The sequence below is a fragment of the Emys orbicularis genome, chromosome 23, assembly GCF_028017835.1.
Source record: "Emys orbicularis isolate rEmyOrb1 chromosome 23, rEmyOrb1.hap1, whole genome shotgun sequence".
NCBI lineage: Eukaryota > Metazoa > Chordata > Testudines > Emydidae > Emys > Emys orbicularis.
Window position 1 is genome coordinate 15,807,052 of NC_088705.1, and position 15,728 is coordinate 15,822,779.

At 44.2% G+C, this 15,728-nt stretch overlaps 1 protein-coding gene across 1 annotated transcript; it reads right to left on the reverse strand.

The window, feature by feature from the left end:
• Window positions 1-392: 392 nt before the first annotated feature.
• Window positions 393-15,535, reverse strand: SNRNP40 (small nuclear ribonucleoprotein U5 subunit 40). The gene is made up of 10 exons (XM_065421707.1): window positions 15,392-15,535; window positions 14,579-14,708; window positions 12,153-12,246; window positions 11,097-11,262; window positions 9,771-9,893; window positions 8,480-8,600; window positions 6,609-6,691; window positions 6,111-6,172; window positions 2,687-2,790; window positions 393-1,028 (listed from the first exon to the last, which is right to left on the reverse strand). The coding sequence occupies exons 1-10, from the start codon at window positions 15,533-15,535 to the stop codon at window positions 979-981; spliced, it is 1,077 nt and encodes a 358-aa protein (XP_065277779.1). The 3' UTR covers window positions 393-978.
• Between the last annotated feature and the right edge of the window lie 193 nt (window positions 15,536-15,728).

The following is a 15,728-nucleotide window of genomic DNA, read 5'->3' on the forward strand; positions in this document are numbered from 1 at the left end:
AAAGCAATTCTATTTCTGCCCTTTGGCAGGGGACTGGCCTAGATGCAGGCTCCCAGTGGAGGGATGTAGTCAGTTGGGAAGGATTTCTGATCACCCTGAAAAGAAATGAATTTCTGGAATATCAAAGGCCAGGCTGAGAGAGAGAGAGACTGGCTAACCTGCCAGAAACCCTGCTACTAGCCCCTTTCATTCTGCTCCAGAGCCCCAAGAATGCTCCCTGCAGAAACTGTGGCTATGGGGAACGGGGAGAGTGACTGGACTGGTTCCTTTGGCCGCTGAGTACTAAATACTCTGACTTTGTCCCTTTAAAATGTATTTCTAGCATTTGGCTGGTTTTTACTCAAAACAAGAAAATAGGCTTCAGCGGCTGCCAGATAATTATTTCCAGCGTGGTCATTTTTATTGCTCTGAATAAAAATATAAAGCAACTCCTCTGAAGAGTAAGTGGATTCTTTCCCTGGATTCCATTAAAGCGAAATTCCCCATTTAATACTGTACAATAGAAGAATAAAACAGAGCAATAAATTCCAGTCACAATTCTTATAAAAAGTTGTCTATTTAGTTTTTCTGTATAAAAACAACCAAGAGAAACTGGACAGGAAATATACAAATCACTTACTGCATTTTAACACATTTGACAATAAATTGTCAGTGATTCTGGTAATGGCCAATAACCTCTTCAGCAGCTGAAAGTGAGAACACATGAAGCATCTTAAAAATTCCAACGATTTTAGACTATAACGCATTTCCTACCACAAATTCCCCCCTCTTCTCTTTGTGGGAGGAGCATCCAGATAAAGCTTCTCTGAAGCCTTGTTGGTTAAGACATAAATTTTGCTCTGCAAATGAAGCTGGCTTGACATTTTCCATTTCCATTACCACATGTGTCTGAAGGGGCTGGCATTGGCTAGAAGCAATTCAATTCTACTTCTGTAAACCAAAGGTGTCAAGGTCAAATATTAAGCAGTCTTCTCATCTTCACTGGATTTCTCCCATATACAGTCTCTTGTCACTAGATGCAGAGAGTACTGTCAGGAGAGAGGGGGAGAGACCAAATCAAAACGTTAAGAGCCATTGGAGAGTTTAGCAGCAGACGAGTTAACACCCATTTGGATTTAAGTACCCATCTCACTTGCTCTCAATCTTGTGCCTATAAAGTAACTTTTGAACTAAAATGGTTTTCTCCCCAGCTTGCTTTTCAGAATTATTAGTTTACTGATAGCTAATCACATTTTGCATGTTCCTGACACCGACTGACATTTTTCTATCCCAAGTTACAATTGCAGGCATACCTCATATTAAGTTAGACACTATGTTTACACGGTTATTGCTGTTCTCCTTAAAAAAATACCAATCAAATGTCAAAGATGTTATTTTCTTTGCAAAAAAAAATGTTCAGATCTCAGACATGTAAGTACTCTAATTCTGGTCGCTAGCCACTAGAGGGAGTAATCTCTTTATTAAAAGTCTCTATGGGCCATTATTCTTGTTTTCCACAATAGTTACGAAACAAAAAATTCAGCTGTCGTCCCAACATAATAAAGCACTGAACCATCTTTAATTCAGACATAGTTGTTCAGTGGTTTCATGACAGATCTCAAATGCAGTGACCGTCTCTCTAGACCTGCTGTCCCCGTAGCCCAGAGCAGGCTCCCATGCAAGTCAATTGGAGATTTTCTTGTCTAAGGATTACTGGTTCAGGCCCATAATCTCAGCACTCTTTGGAAGTCTGTGTGCCTCCGCATGCAGAGGTGTGGGGGTCTTGGAGGAAGGGAGTGGTTTACAAGATTAACTCCCTTTGATGTTAACAGGAGTCACTCTCATAAACCCTTGCCCACGGAGGGGACAGATCGCTTGTTTATTTTTCCAGATGAATGATTGAGTCACAAAGCGGTACTTAGCTGGATGCAATCGCAAACAACAAACCCCCTCTGTGGAGAGAAAGATTGCTCTGCGCTTTTAGCACCTTCTCTGACCTGGAGACAGAACAATGAATAACCGAGGAACAAACCCATAATTCATAGCACTGAATTCCCACACCCAACCTTCTGTGGAGATTTTCATTCCTGGGAAAAATGCATTTACAGGGGTGACACGTGTTGATTTCCTGGGCAATGCAATGGACGACCCAGCCCATGATAACTATGAGTCTTTGTTTCCATGGAAACAATGCAACCCTGAGGACCTGTCTGTACTACAAAGAAGACTGTACTAAGAAACAGGTGTTAAGAATGGGCTCAGCTAACGCAGTGCTGGCACAAGCACAGAGAGGGCATAGTGTGATTATGACGGTTTTCAAAACCATCTAGCAGATTGAGTTAGATCTCCCCTCCACCCCACCGAATCTGGGTACCACGGAGTCTGTCAGTACTTCCTGGAACAGGTAAAAGGTCACCTCACATGCACTTGAATTTGCATGTGTGTTAATTTCCAGAGCTTCCCCTTTATGTTTGAGAATGCTGTGAGGGGAGCTCAGCCCAGGTGAGGTGAAGAAACGTACAGAAGGTTTTATTATGCTGCTTGCTGGTGACAGCATTGCTGCTTGCAGAAACCCTACGGCACAGTGCCCCTCTCTTGGGCTCTGAGGGAGTCCTACACTTAGCATACAGGCTTAGAAATATTTCGGCAGCACTCGGTCTCATTTCCCCAGAAGACTAGAGCTTCATGACAAATCAATAAGACTTACTAATTGGTTCCTCTGGATGGAAAGCCACCTCGTTTACTGAGCCGGCATGGCCTGGCAGCTTGTAGAGAATTCTCCTGGAGGTTGTATCCCACACATAAACAAACCTGCAAGACACAGTCGTTATGAGGGCGAAAGCTTCCTGATGGCAGGACTTCAGAAAGGAAAAACTTCCAGCCCCCAATTTGTCTAGGTTTCTTGGTAACTTACATTTCCCCAGCTACACTTTAATAGTTACAATTGTCTTCCAACTTTAACATGCCAAGAGACTACTTCTGAGATGAAATCTGTCATTACCAGGCACAGACAAAAGAAAGGGTTAGACAGCGAGCAGCAGCCTGGGCAGGGGTGAGAGCCCTTCTAGGGCATTTCAGACAGGAGGCAAATGGCTGGAATTACATGCCACAGAGCCCCTCTGCACCCATCCATAATAATTTCAGATGAAGTGGCATATGGGACGGGAGGGGTGTCAGTGGGGATTTTATCTGAGCGCCAATGCCTCAGCATGCTAGTACAGGGCACTGAGAACCTGATGTGCAGGCTCCGGATGAGACCAAGTCTGAGCTCCTGACTTTTGGCGGTTACGTAACTCTTCGGAAGAGCAGAGATGCTCACCCCAGTGTCCTGGGGAAGTCCCCGGTTACCATTCCGCCTGCCTACAAATTCATCCTGAAATTTCAGCTGGATAGCAGCATTTTCCACGGTTTGTGACAAACTATTGTGTAGCACAGCTGTTTGCTGCTAGACAGCTGTCAACGCAGCAGCACCCCGCAGCAGTCACGATCAGCGAGCGTGTCAGTGCACTTTGGGACGAGCGCTGCTATAGAAAGACAGGTTGTTCCACCAAGGAATGGCTGATTATTTCCCACTAAAACCAACTCTTGATACAGTTTAATTCCTCACAGCTAATAACGTTTATAGACGGATTTCTATCTCCTAAACGGTTACAAAGTCAGGATTCACTTCCCAGTGACAGTTTCTGAGGGGGTTGATCAGATTTTGTAAAGCCCTTTTGTTAATCTCTTCCTAGTCTCCATCCCCCATCCCTGTTTGCACCATTTCTGGATCCTGTCCGGCTGTGCCACCTTGGCTGAAGGACACTGTGAAGGAGACACTAGAATATTTCCATGTGATGGGTCAGAAATTAACTGCTGGCAGTATGAGTAGTTCAGCTTTTAAGCAGATTATGTTTACAAAGAGAACTTCTTTTGAGGAAAAAAGCCCACTGCAAATCATGCTACAGCCAAGAATGCAAACTGGCCAATGCCTGAAATGTATTATTGTAAATATGGTTCATTTATGTGTCATTTGCTGCCAGTCTGGCTGAGCGAGTAGCTGTTCAGCTAATGCCCAGGTTTCACTGGAAGACTTGACCCTAGCTAGAGTGAGATTTTTAGGGGTTATTGTCAATCAGAATGAGAAAGGGCTCTAAGCAAAGTATTATAAACCAGGCAAAACCACAATGTGTCCCACCTGAATAACTTCCTTTCAGATACACCAGAACTGCTTTATCATGTGAAATGCCACTCATTACAGGGTTCACATCTTAGAGAATTCACTGAAATGGGCTCAGGAAAGCTGACAGTTATGGACTAAATTTAGACTGCTCTCTCTTCTGCTTTGGCACGGAAATGCTAACAGAAAGAGCTCTTCGTGGACATCACCAGCCTCTCAAACTAATTCTGCTAGCTGGGGGAAAAGTTCTGATGCGGCAGTAATTGGCTAGGCTGAATGAGAAGGCTGGCTCAACTGCTCTGCATCATTACATCTATCAAAAGGGACATTGCAAAGAATGAGGGCACAAAGGACAACCAGACAAGCAAAACTGCATAAAGGCAACCTACAGTGTTGTACTACTCTGAAACAGGTCTCTCTGCAAAAGGCCCCAGGGACCCCATATTTATCTCTCTCCAAATCAGATGTGCTCTGTTTAAAAGTCTCTTCTGCCAGCCCTGCAAACTCAGCCTGAGATCTGAGGGCCAAGCCTCCACCAGCCCACCATTTCTGGCTTATGTATTACCAGTAATCGAGAGTCAACAAATCCTTAGTTACAGCTGTTCGATCTTACTGCCTTCTATATGGTTTCACAGGAGTGACAGGGGGCAGAATTGGGCCTTGTAATTAGAAATTTAAACAACTCTTAGCTGACACAGAATCCAGCTCCCTCTCCCAGATGTGGGTTGCTCCACAGGGTTAATTTATTTTTGGTCAATTAAGTAGGTAAGTCCTACTCTGGATATGCACATAGAGCAGATCTGCTGAGCAAGCCATAGTCACTTTCCAGACTGGAACCACACTTTACCTGCTTCATTAAAGCTCTTTAAAGAGAAAAAATATGCTCTCCACAAGCATGGGTAAGTTCTGAACCCTTATTTAATGCAGCATCCATTTAAACTAGAGTATAGCTATTTCAACTGAGTAGGTGAGAGCTGTGACAAATCTTTGCTCCAATATTCTCCCTGTTATCTATTTTCATTAATGCTGTGGAAGAGGCAAGGCACTTTTAATTGCTTCTTTTAGCCACAACAAACTCTTGAAGGCTCAGCAATTAGTCATTTTACATGCATAAGGATCTCCAGCTAAATTTAGTCATCTTGAGGGTCCAATGTAATGTAGCAGGAAGCCTCATTACTTGGCAGCCAACTTTTACACCTCAAAGAGGCAGAATCATTATTTTCACTTCTTTTTTTTTTTAAAAGTCCTGGTAGGAAACCAAACATTTTGCAGATGTGCAGACAGAAATATTAGTGGAACAGTATTCTGGACAGGTCCAGAATACAGTGTCCATCTCGTGGCAGGACAGATAGGACCACATGCACTTGATTATACATTACACACAAAGTTAATTTCAGTTTGTGGGACTTCACCCTGCACCCATGGAACTAATCTAACAGCCTGTAGTTTTAACCGAGTCACCATGCTGCGCTGTCCAATCAAGGACCAGCCGTAGCTCTAGCTGTGTTAATAAATAGCAGCTGTTTTACTGTCTAAGCAATAACAGCATTAGCATTTCATGTAGCAGCACTTGGAGGAAGCATCACACAAAGGTTACTCAGTCTCTCAGCTGTTCTGTAATTTGATCAAGAAAGGACCATGTTTGTCTGGCATTGTAAGTCCTTTGCAAACCCCATTCTGTTAGTGCTGAAGATTTTGTTATCCTCCAAGTATAACTGCATGTCATGTAACAAATACATGATGGATACTATTTTAACAACTACGTTCACATTGTTACATTACAGTGCAGTATATTGTGCTAGGACTGCAGCTTCATTCTCAGCTCTGCCCTTGGGCTCATCGCTTGTATGTGCCATCTGGAAAATGAGTCTAACCGAATTTAACTCACAGGGTTATGAGGAGGCCCAGCTAGTGCTTGTCAAGTGCTTTGGGATGGAAGGTGCCAGAGAGAAGCACAATGATTAAGTTTTACCTGTCTGCTGATCCGCCGGCTATTTTACTCCCATCTGGTGACCATGAGCATCTCAGAAGATTCTGCGAATCAAACAGAAATGGAACTGTGCGCATTTATATGAGAAGTTTTTGGTTCCCCCCTTTGTTTGAAATAACATCACCACGGGATTTTAAATATCACAAAGCACACTTTAATGATCTCCTTTTGGAAGAGAAGCCTGGAGTTAAGAGATTGTATTTTATGGCTGGAAACATCCAGAGCCTTGTTATTTTACACAAAGTAGATACTAAATGTAGAAAATATTTAATTTACAGCTAATTATAGCTGAATTGAGCAAAGAAAGCCAGTTACTGCAGCTTTAATTGGAATCCCCCTTTACACATTAATCTTGCCCCTAGTCCTCATTAAATCCTTTCTAGTTTATATTTTGGAGTTTATTAATTTGTCTGTAAATTGTTTTTTAGACAGCTGCAGTGTTTCATTAACGAGCACTGTTTCGGTTAGGAGCACACTCACCTTCTCAAAATTATGCACATTCCCCTGGAATATCTTCACACATCTCTCTTTAGGGGCAAACGGTCGCACATCCCAGATTCGAACTGTAATGGAGCACACAAGAACATAAGAACGGCTAGACTGGGTCAGACCAAAGGTCCATCTAGCCCAGTATCCTGTCTTCCCACAGTGGACAATGCCAGGTCCTTCAGAGGGAATGAACAGAATAGGCAATAATCAAGTGATCCATCCCGTCACCCATTCCCAGCTTCTAGCAACAGAGACGAGGGACACTTCAGAACATGGTTTTGCATCCCTGCCCAGCATGGATGGACCTATCCTCCATCAACTTATCTAGTTCTTTTTTGAACCCTGTTATAGTCTTGGACTTCACAACATCCTCTGGTAAAGAGTTCCACAGGTTGACTGTGCGTTGTGTGAAGAAATACTTCTGTTTGTTTTAAAACTGCTGCCTATTAATTTCATTTGGTGTCCCCTAGTTCTTGTATAATGAGTAAATAACACTTCCTTATTTACTTTCTCCACACTAGTCATGATTTTCTAGACCTCTATCATATCCCCCCTTAGTCGTCTCTTTTCCAAGCTGAACTATCCCAGTCTTTTTAATTTCTCCTCAGATGGAAGCTGTTCCATATCCCTAATAATTTTTTGTTTCCTTTTTCTGTACCTTTTCCAATTTCAATATATTTTTCTTGAGATGGGACGACCAAATCCACAAGCAATATTCAAGATGTGGGTGTACCACAGATTTATATAGAGGCAATATGATATTTACTATCTTATTATCTATCCCTTTCCTAAGGATTCCCAACGTTCTGTTACTTTTTTGACTGCTGCTGCACATTAAGTGGATGTTTTCAGAGACACAATGACTCCAAGATCTCTTTCTTGAGTGGTAACAGCTAATTTAGACCCCATCATTTTGTGTGTATAGTTGGGGTTATGTTTTCCAATGTGCATTACTTTGCATTTATCAACATTGAATTTCATCTGCCATTTTGTTGCCCAGCCACCCAGTTTTGTGAGATCCCTTTGTAACTCTTCGCAGTCTGCTTTGGACATCTGTCAGCAACTAGCTAAAGATCATTAGTTATTGTACCATACAAAGTGACTATGTGAGCTGTCATCTCCACAAATGAGTATTAAGTTATTTAAAACAAAAAAGGATTTAAAGTATTTCTGGTAGTAAATACTGAGGTCCCAGTCAGTATATTTAAGCTATTACAAGTATGTTCAAACCATCTTAGCTCCTTGGCTAAACCCACAAGAAACAGTAAATTCAGAACAAAGGGCTGAAATTCCATCCTTCCTTCAGTACATTGTGCCAAGACATTACCACGTTCTCTAAACTGGAGGCTATTTTAGATCAGTAAACCCTGAAACACTCATTCCAATTCATTGTGCTTGGGGTGTCAGCTGAACTATCTGGCTCTTGCAATGCTGAATATTATGGAATCAGAGATAGCAGGATAGATTTGGGTCAGCTAACTTAGGTCCTGACAAGGTGGGGTTGTTCCTCCCTGAATGTCCACAGTGCTTTCCACTCCTAAGTAATTTGTGTTGGGGTCTCCTTCGCTTCACTTTGAAAAGATGACGAGCCCCCCCCTGCAGTCACCCTTTTCATGAAAAAGCATCATTGTAAGCAGAAAGTCACTATAACTGGAATTACCCCTTACACACACATTATCGTCAGTCTATCAGACAAGTTCAGCCTAGATCTTCCTTTGAGCCTTTGGCACCCAATTACATTGAGTTATTCCTCTCACAATGCTATGCAATCCCACTCCTTAACCAGCTGTAGCTCTCAGTGGTGTGAGCGCTACCCACATGGCTGCACTCAGATTCCTACAATGGCAAGCTGCGGCAATTACCTGTGTTGTCCATTGCGTTGGAAAGCAAGTAAGAGCCTTCTGAACTCAAACTGAGGCCGGTCACTGAGTCGGCATGCCCTCTCATTGTGTACGTTAGTTTGTTCTGGCGAAGGTCCCATACCTTTAAGAAAAGCGCACGGTATTGTCATTTGGTTCTCCATGTAAGGAAGCTGCAATGCAATTGGTAAGTGTGGAAGAAGCTGGCCTGACCGCTCTGGAGGCTGAACCCACAGAACTGGTACATCACAGGCAGCAACAGTGCGAAGTTCTGCTCACCATTTGTCTCAAGCCTGACCTAGAGAGACAACTGCAAAGGCCCCCTTGTTGGTACTCTTACCAGAGTCTAATTAGTGCAAATTGTGATGCACACGCCTACCCCAAGAGAACTGACTGGGACCTCAGTCCTCAACTCTTTTCACACAGGCCACTGAACAGAAGAGTCATGAGCTGGGAACAACTCTCACTCACTGCTGGGCTGGATTGGAACTGGTGAATTAGAAGAATTAAGCCTGCACATCTGTCCCAGGCATGGGACGTATGGCTTCATATACTTCCTGCCCAAGGTACCCCTGCATTAGGCAGTAAGGAGCTAGATGCTGGCAGCAAAGTGACCGAGGCAATCATCACATGGTCAGTGATAACCCTACCAGCACTTTGGAGCTACAAACTGTCTGACAGAGAGAGGGCATGGCGGCCAGGACCCAGAGGCTGTGCTCTGTTCTCCTTGAAAAAAAGAGATTGTGGAACCCTTAAGCTTCAAATGGTCAGCCAGAAATGACATTGCTCTAGTGCTTCATCTCCGTGACAGCCCCTTCACCAGTTCAGCACTCCCCATGCCTAGCACTGACTTGCCCAGGCCCTAGGTAAGATGGAGACTCGGAGGAGACACCACCACCAGCTGTGCTATATAGTCATGTAAGAACTGTTCTGCAGACCACATAACTCAAAAATAGCCGATCACGATCACATTTAAACTAAATGTGAGCTTAGCAGACATCTTAGTACCAGCCTGTCCCTATCTTACCTAACAGAATCATGTCCTAGTAGGAAACTGGAGCCGGGTTTGCAGAGGCTAAGTTTATCACAGAAGCCGCTCAACACCGCCAAATCAGTCTGGCTCTTTAGGAAAAACGTGGAAGTCTGACACTTGATACAAGATGAATATAACCAAGACTAGCCCACTACCATATCATGCCCATTACCCACAACATCATCTGGGCTAATATAAAAGGTTTGGGGAGTCTGTTTGGGATAGGTACAATAGGAAAGTGCAATAAAACAGTCAACATACCTTGATATCGTTGTCTATGCCTCCGGATAGAATCTGATCACTGGTGTCATTGAAGGTCACTGCTAATACCTGGTAAGTGTTCTGAAATGTCTGGACAGCAGCTTTTTTACGAATATCCCACAGCTGAAGGGACACAGAAAGCAAAAGTTTTTAAAGTTATACGCACACCACACATTTCACAGTACAGCCAAGGAGTCAGATCGGTACCCTCCACATTGTCAAAGTGCTCAAGGGCTGAATTCGGGGGAAGAACACGTGGAGGATCTCTACAGGACAGATGAAACCTGTTGTCCTGAGACAAATATGTATGTTTTCAAGTGGTGGGGAGAGACAGGGAAAATCAGACTGCATTTTTTCCAAACCTTAAAACTAAGTTCGCTACAAAGCATCATATAAAGCACATGAAAGCTGAAGGGGGACATGACAATAGTCTTCAAATCTGTAACAGGTTGTCATAAAGAGGATGGTGATCAAATTGTTCTCCATGTCCACCAAGAGCAGGACAAGAAGCAATCAGTTTAGATTGCAGCAAGGGAGATTTAGGTTAGTTATTAGGAAAAACTGGAACACGTTACCTAGGGAGGTTCTGAAATCCCCATCAGTGGAGGTTTTTAAGAACAGCTGAGACAAATACCTGTCAGGGATGGTCCACTTAACTCTGCCTCAGTGTGGGGTGGAGGGATGGACTAGATGACCAATTGACGGCCCATCCAGCCCTATATTTCTATGATGCTGTATAAATGTAACTTCATTCCCCAAAGAGGATCTAATAATGTAGGTTAGACTGCTTCAACATGGACACTTCTGTGGTGCCTTGGTAATGCCTGCCCAAATGGTGGTGATGGGGTTTGGGGCAGAGGGAAGGAGAACAGTATATCTTTTAAATGTTAAGTTGTTAGCTGGTGAATTTACAGGAGCATAATTAAGGACAGAACTGGACACACTCAGCAGCTCTGATCCAGGAAAAATCTCATTTAAAAACCCCTGTCTTGATTCACAAAAGGAGCCAGCTATTTTCCAGGTTTAGTCTCATGTTCTTTTCTAGGATTTTGATTTTAGTTTTAACAATCTAGTCCTGTTTATCTAAAACATTTCAAGGCCAGCATATATGAGGAAGTTAATGGGTAAGTGACTCAGGCTGGGATTTGGTTCAGAGGCAATTCTGGATGAAGTGGTCTCAGATGAACAAAGTTTTACTCAAGTGGTTTATTCAATTAGTTATTTTTGCAAAGGTCACCAAAGCTGAATGTCCTTTATTCAGATGGGTCATCTAGTGTTCGTAGATTCTCCATCACTGCAAAAGTCAGCCCATACAGAAATACTGACCTTTACTGTTCCATCATCGCTGCCTGTACAGACGAGCTGGGGTCCCCGCCTCGCTGGATAACAGGAGTTAACAAATGATGTGTGCCCCTTCAGCCTTTTCACTCTTTCTCCAGTCTCACTATCCCACACAGCTACCGTTTTATCTGTGGATGCTGAGAAGAGCATGCTAGTTGGGGGGGGAAAAAAAGACAACACAGCTATGGAATCTTGAAGGGTGATAAAATATCTGCCCCAACCCCTTTTGTTACTCTACAAAAACAGCCAAGACTAGGGGTTAGAAAATTAAGCAGACGCTAGCTAGAAGACTAAGCCCAATACTCAGAGACTGATATCAAAAGATGGCTCGAGGTTTTGTAGCAGGACCAAGGGGTAGCATGATGGTGACATCTTGCAATCCAATTACTGGAGGGGTGTCTGCTGGCTTCCTGCCAGATTTCATCTCCTTGACGTTGCTTGGGATGATGGTGATGGGGGAGGGATATCTTTTGTAAAAACCTCAGATAGTGTTGGATAATTTGGGAAGCTGTCCCTACCAGTCAACTTCTCCTTCCCCATCTTTCTTTCCTTATCCCGAATCTCTCCTCCATTCTCTCTTTCACACTGAAAGTCCCACATCCACTTTCTCACAGATTTGCTTGCTAGGGATGGGACAGAATGCCTAGGCTTTAGATCTTCTGCTCCCCATCCATGGGCCTTGGAACTTGTCACGCTGACTTTACTCTTTGCTCCTGCTCTCTAGAACCGATGTAATATGTTGAGATATTTCGGGGAGGGGCAACTAATCAAGTAACACCATTGCTTCTCCTCTTGGCTGGTGGCTCTGAAGAGGAGCTGGAGAGCAGCTTACATTCACCAGCAGCAAGTATCCCCCTTGCCAACTACAAGTATCTTTTACCCAAGATCTTTTACTATCTCTACCCAAGACCTAAACAACATGACCTTCATTTAGCATCTTCTTTCATGCAAACTATCTCCCAAAACATTTTGCAGAGTTCATTCAGAAACAGCAGCAAGGCAGGCTAATGATAGGTCAAGTCAGTTTAATCTGATATTTACCTGCCATCAGTGTTATAGTGCAACTCCATAACTGCTCCACTGTGTCCCTTCAGGGTGGCAAAATTATCACAATCCCCATACACGTGCCACAGCACTGTAAAAAATAAACCAAACAACCCCAAAACTATGTTTTAATACCAATTTGTCCAAGTAACTATAGTGTCACTTCCTGAGCTCACTAAAATAAAGCACCTATAGGATTCAGCACCATCTCCAAACCCAAGTATTTACTATGTGGAATAGGAAGCCTTTAAATGGTCAATGCAAGTCCCATGTGAGAGAGATGGCTGAAATTTGAAATAGACCTTAAATATTGGTTTGTGTGTGTTCTTAAACCGAGCTGGATAAGGGAAGCACATTTTTGTAAATACCTCCACTGCCTCTCCAAGTCTTAATATTTTTCTATTTTGGACATTCATAAACATACACCATTTTATTGCCTGTATGGTAAAATTTGCTTTTTTGGCCACCTGTAAGTGGCAGTTAGGAACATGGAAATTGTGATAATGACCCAGGATAGTATCAGATTCTTCAGAGGAAGGTGGAAGAAACTCTGTAGTGGACAAGTAAGGAACAGTCTGCCCATAGTGGATTAGAGAAAATTTTCCCCATCAATGAGTGGTTGCCTCATGCCCAGAAGCAGGAAGGTTTATTTCCCTTATAAATATGTATTCTATCTAACGTAAACGTGGATGACTTCCATATAAATATAAAATCTTTTCTAGAATCCTACTAGGCTCAATGGCATGTTGTTGCAGTGAGTTCCACAGGTTAATTATCCATTGTGTAGAAAAGTATTTTCTTTCATCACTTTTGAGTGTCATGTTGGCTCCTGTATTATAAGTGTAAATAGAAGCCTCTGTTTCAACTTTCCTATACCCTTTATTCTGTATACTTCTTAATTTAGAGAGGTGACAAATATATGGGGATGTGAAAGGAGCCCCAGATCAATCTTTCCTTATGTAGAAGGATTTCCCATCACTTTATATGCCTGTTTGGATGAATATGGATTTAATTGCATGTTAAAAACAACAGTAAAAAAAACAAACAAACCATAACAGTACTATGCTGCTACTCACAAGAGTTAGCGTAAGGCATAATCCTATAACAGGGATTGGCAACCTTTGGCACGCAGCCCATCAGGGTAAACCCCTGGCAGGCCGGGCCGGTTTGTTTACCTGCTGCGTCTGCAGGTTCGGCCGATCGCAGCTCCCACTGGCCGCAGTTCGCCGTCCCAGGCCAATGGGGGTTGCAGGAAGCGGCGCGGGACGGGGGATGTGCTGGCCGCCCTTCCGGCCAAAGGTTGCTGATCCCTGTCCTATAAAGTCACAGCCTTACATGGGAAAGTTGCACTGGTATAACCCTACGTGTGAATTTAAACCAGGAGTTTTCAAACTGGGGGTCGCTAGCTGTCAGCCTCCACACCCAAACCCCACTTCACCTCCAGCATTTATAATAGTGTTAAATATAAAAAAAATGTTTTAATTTATAAGGGGGAGGAGGGTTGCACTCAGAGGCTTGCTGTGTGAAAGAGGTCCCCAATACAAGAGTTTGAGAACCGCTGATTTAAACTGATATAGTTAAACTGATGCAAATTCCTCAGTAAAGACTCTTCAGTATAAGAATGGCTTCTTCTGGTTTAGTTTAATTCGACTAAGAACAAGATTAAGTTAAATTGAAATGAACCACTTTTAAAGCAAAATAAGAGCATCTACACTGGCTTTGCACCAGTCTAAGTAATCAATTTAAAAAACAGATTTAAATTTAACTTGTGTAATTTTCCAGTGTAGACAAGTTCTAAATCAGGGGTTCTCAGACTTTTGTACTGGTGACCCCTTTCACATAGCAAGCTGCTGAGTGTGACCCACCTTATACATTAAAACACTTTTTAATATATTTAACACCATTATAAATGCTGGAGATAAAGCGGGATTTGGGGTGGAGGCCGACAGCTCACGACCCCCCATGTAATAACCTTGTGACCCCCTGAGGGGTCCTGACCCCCAGTTTGAGAACCCCTGTTCTAAATCAAATAAATGTGCCAGTCCTCCTGACTGAAAGATGCTCAGTGTGGGCTCTGGGAGACTGCCAAAGAGACTGAGTTCAATAATAATTCTGTTGTTAATGTTGCCAAGTTCCACTTCAGAAAATGAGAGCAAGAACAATCCCTCCAATACTGACTGATGTGGTGGGGTACAAGGTGAGAGACAGGCTCTCTCATGAGTGGGTCCCAGATGATTTTAGGTCACCAACACTTTGAAATATTCTTAGAAGTACATAAAAGGTCAATGCCAAGCTATCAGCATTCTGTGCTCACAACAGCTCACTCCATAGCCATTTGAATGCATAGAAAGCAGTTTACAGCAACACTGGATTTTGTCAGAAAATTAGCTCATATCACAAACTACTGATCATTACAAACTCACAGATGAGTCTGTCAAATCCGGCAGATGCTAAAGTGGCTCCATTAGGATGAAATTTGCAACAGTAAACTTCTCCTTCGTGTCCCGAGAGCAGCATTATGGGTGCCTGGAGGGAGGAACATCGTGGAGGGCCCTAAAACACAAAGGAGATGCAGAGAGAGATAATGAAACACATGAACCAGAATGTTTGTGGTGTGGGGAAGTCGGACAGAAAAAAAATCATAACTCCCTTACTGGTTTTACTAAGCTAACATTTCCACTTCTCTGTCCCCATTTACCAAAGAATCTCAAAGCACATATCAAACCTCACAACTCCGCTATGGGGAGGTAAGTACTGTTCCCATTTTACAGAGGTGGAAACTGAGGCACGGTGCGGTGAAATAACTTGTCTAAAGTCACATCGCAAGTTGGTGTCAGTATAGATATTACAACCATAGGAACTACACGAAGAAGCGAAACCATATTATAACAGGAGTCCAGAGAATGGTGCTGGGTAACTGCTCCCCTGCCCCAAGGGCTCTCTTGTGAGGGGTTCAAGTCTGCCACCCCCTTGCTCAGGGTGTATGGGAAGGCACAGAGGGAGACAGGGAAGCAGCTGGGGCCGCTGCGGGGCACTGACACGGGGTCGGGGGCATGGAGCGGCCCATCCCGGCATTGGGAACCCGGGGCTAGGCTTGGCACTGAGTGACCCCCTCCCCCCCGAGGGGAGAGCACGTGCTGTTGGCGGGGGAACACAGTGAGAGCCCGTGAGGAAGCAGGGACCCTGGGGCGGAGGCCTGGAGCCGGGCCGGCGGGAGGCCTGGGGCCGGGACTCACCGCCTGCAGCAGGGCCCCCGGAGGCGGCTGCCCCCCGCCCGGGCCGGGGCCCAGCAGCAGCTCGTGCCGGGGCCGCTTGGCCGCCGCCGCCGCCACCAGCGCCAGCTCCGGGCCCGGCCCCTTGCGCTTCTGCTGCTCGATCATCGCCGCTCCCTGCCGCAGCTACTCGACCTCGGGGCTCCGACCCGAGCTAGGCCTCAGAGGTTTTACACCGGAGCAGCCAAGCTCCGCCCCTGTCCTCCACCCATTGGACAGAACTGCCCAGTTTCCCCGCTCTGATTGGTTGCGAGCTCCAACCGCGTCACCACCTTCTTTTCAGTGCGCTGATTGGGTAGAG

What these genes read in the sequence shown, in the direction of transcription:
- SNRNP40 (XM_065421707.1), bottom strand. Translation starts at nt 15,535, where the DNA reads ATGATCGAGCAGCAGAAGCGCAAGGGGCCGGGCCCGGAGCTGGCGCTG. An exon ending in CGGATTTGACAGACTCATCT is followed by an intron (nt 12,247 to 14,578) that starts GTGAGTTTGTAA and finishes TATTTTTTACAG; the next exon opens with TGCTGTGGCACGTGTATGGG. An exon ending in GCGATGATGGAACAGTAAAG is followed by an intron (nt 9,894 to 11,096) that starts GTCAGTATTTCT and finishes GTGTCCCTTCAG; the next exon opens with CTGTGGGATATTCGTAAAAA.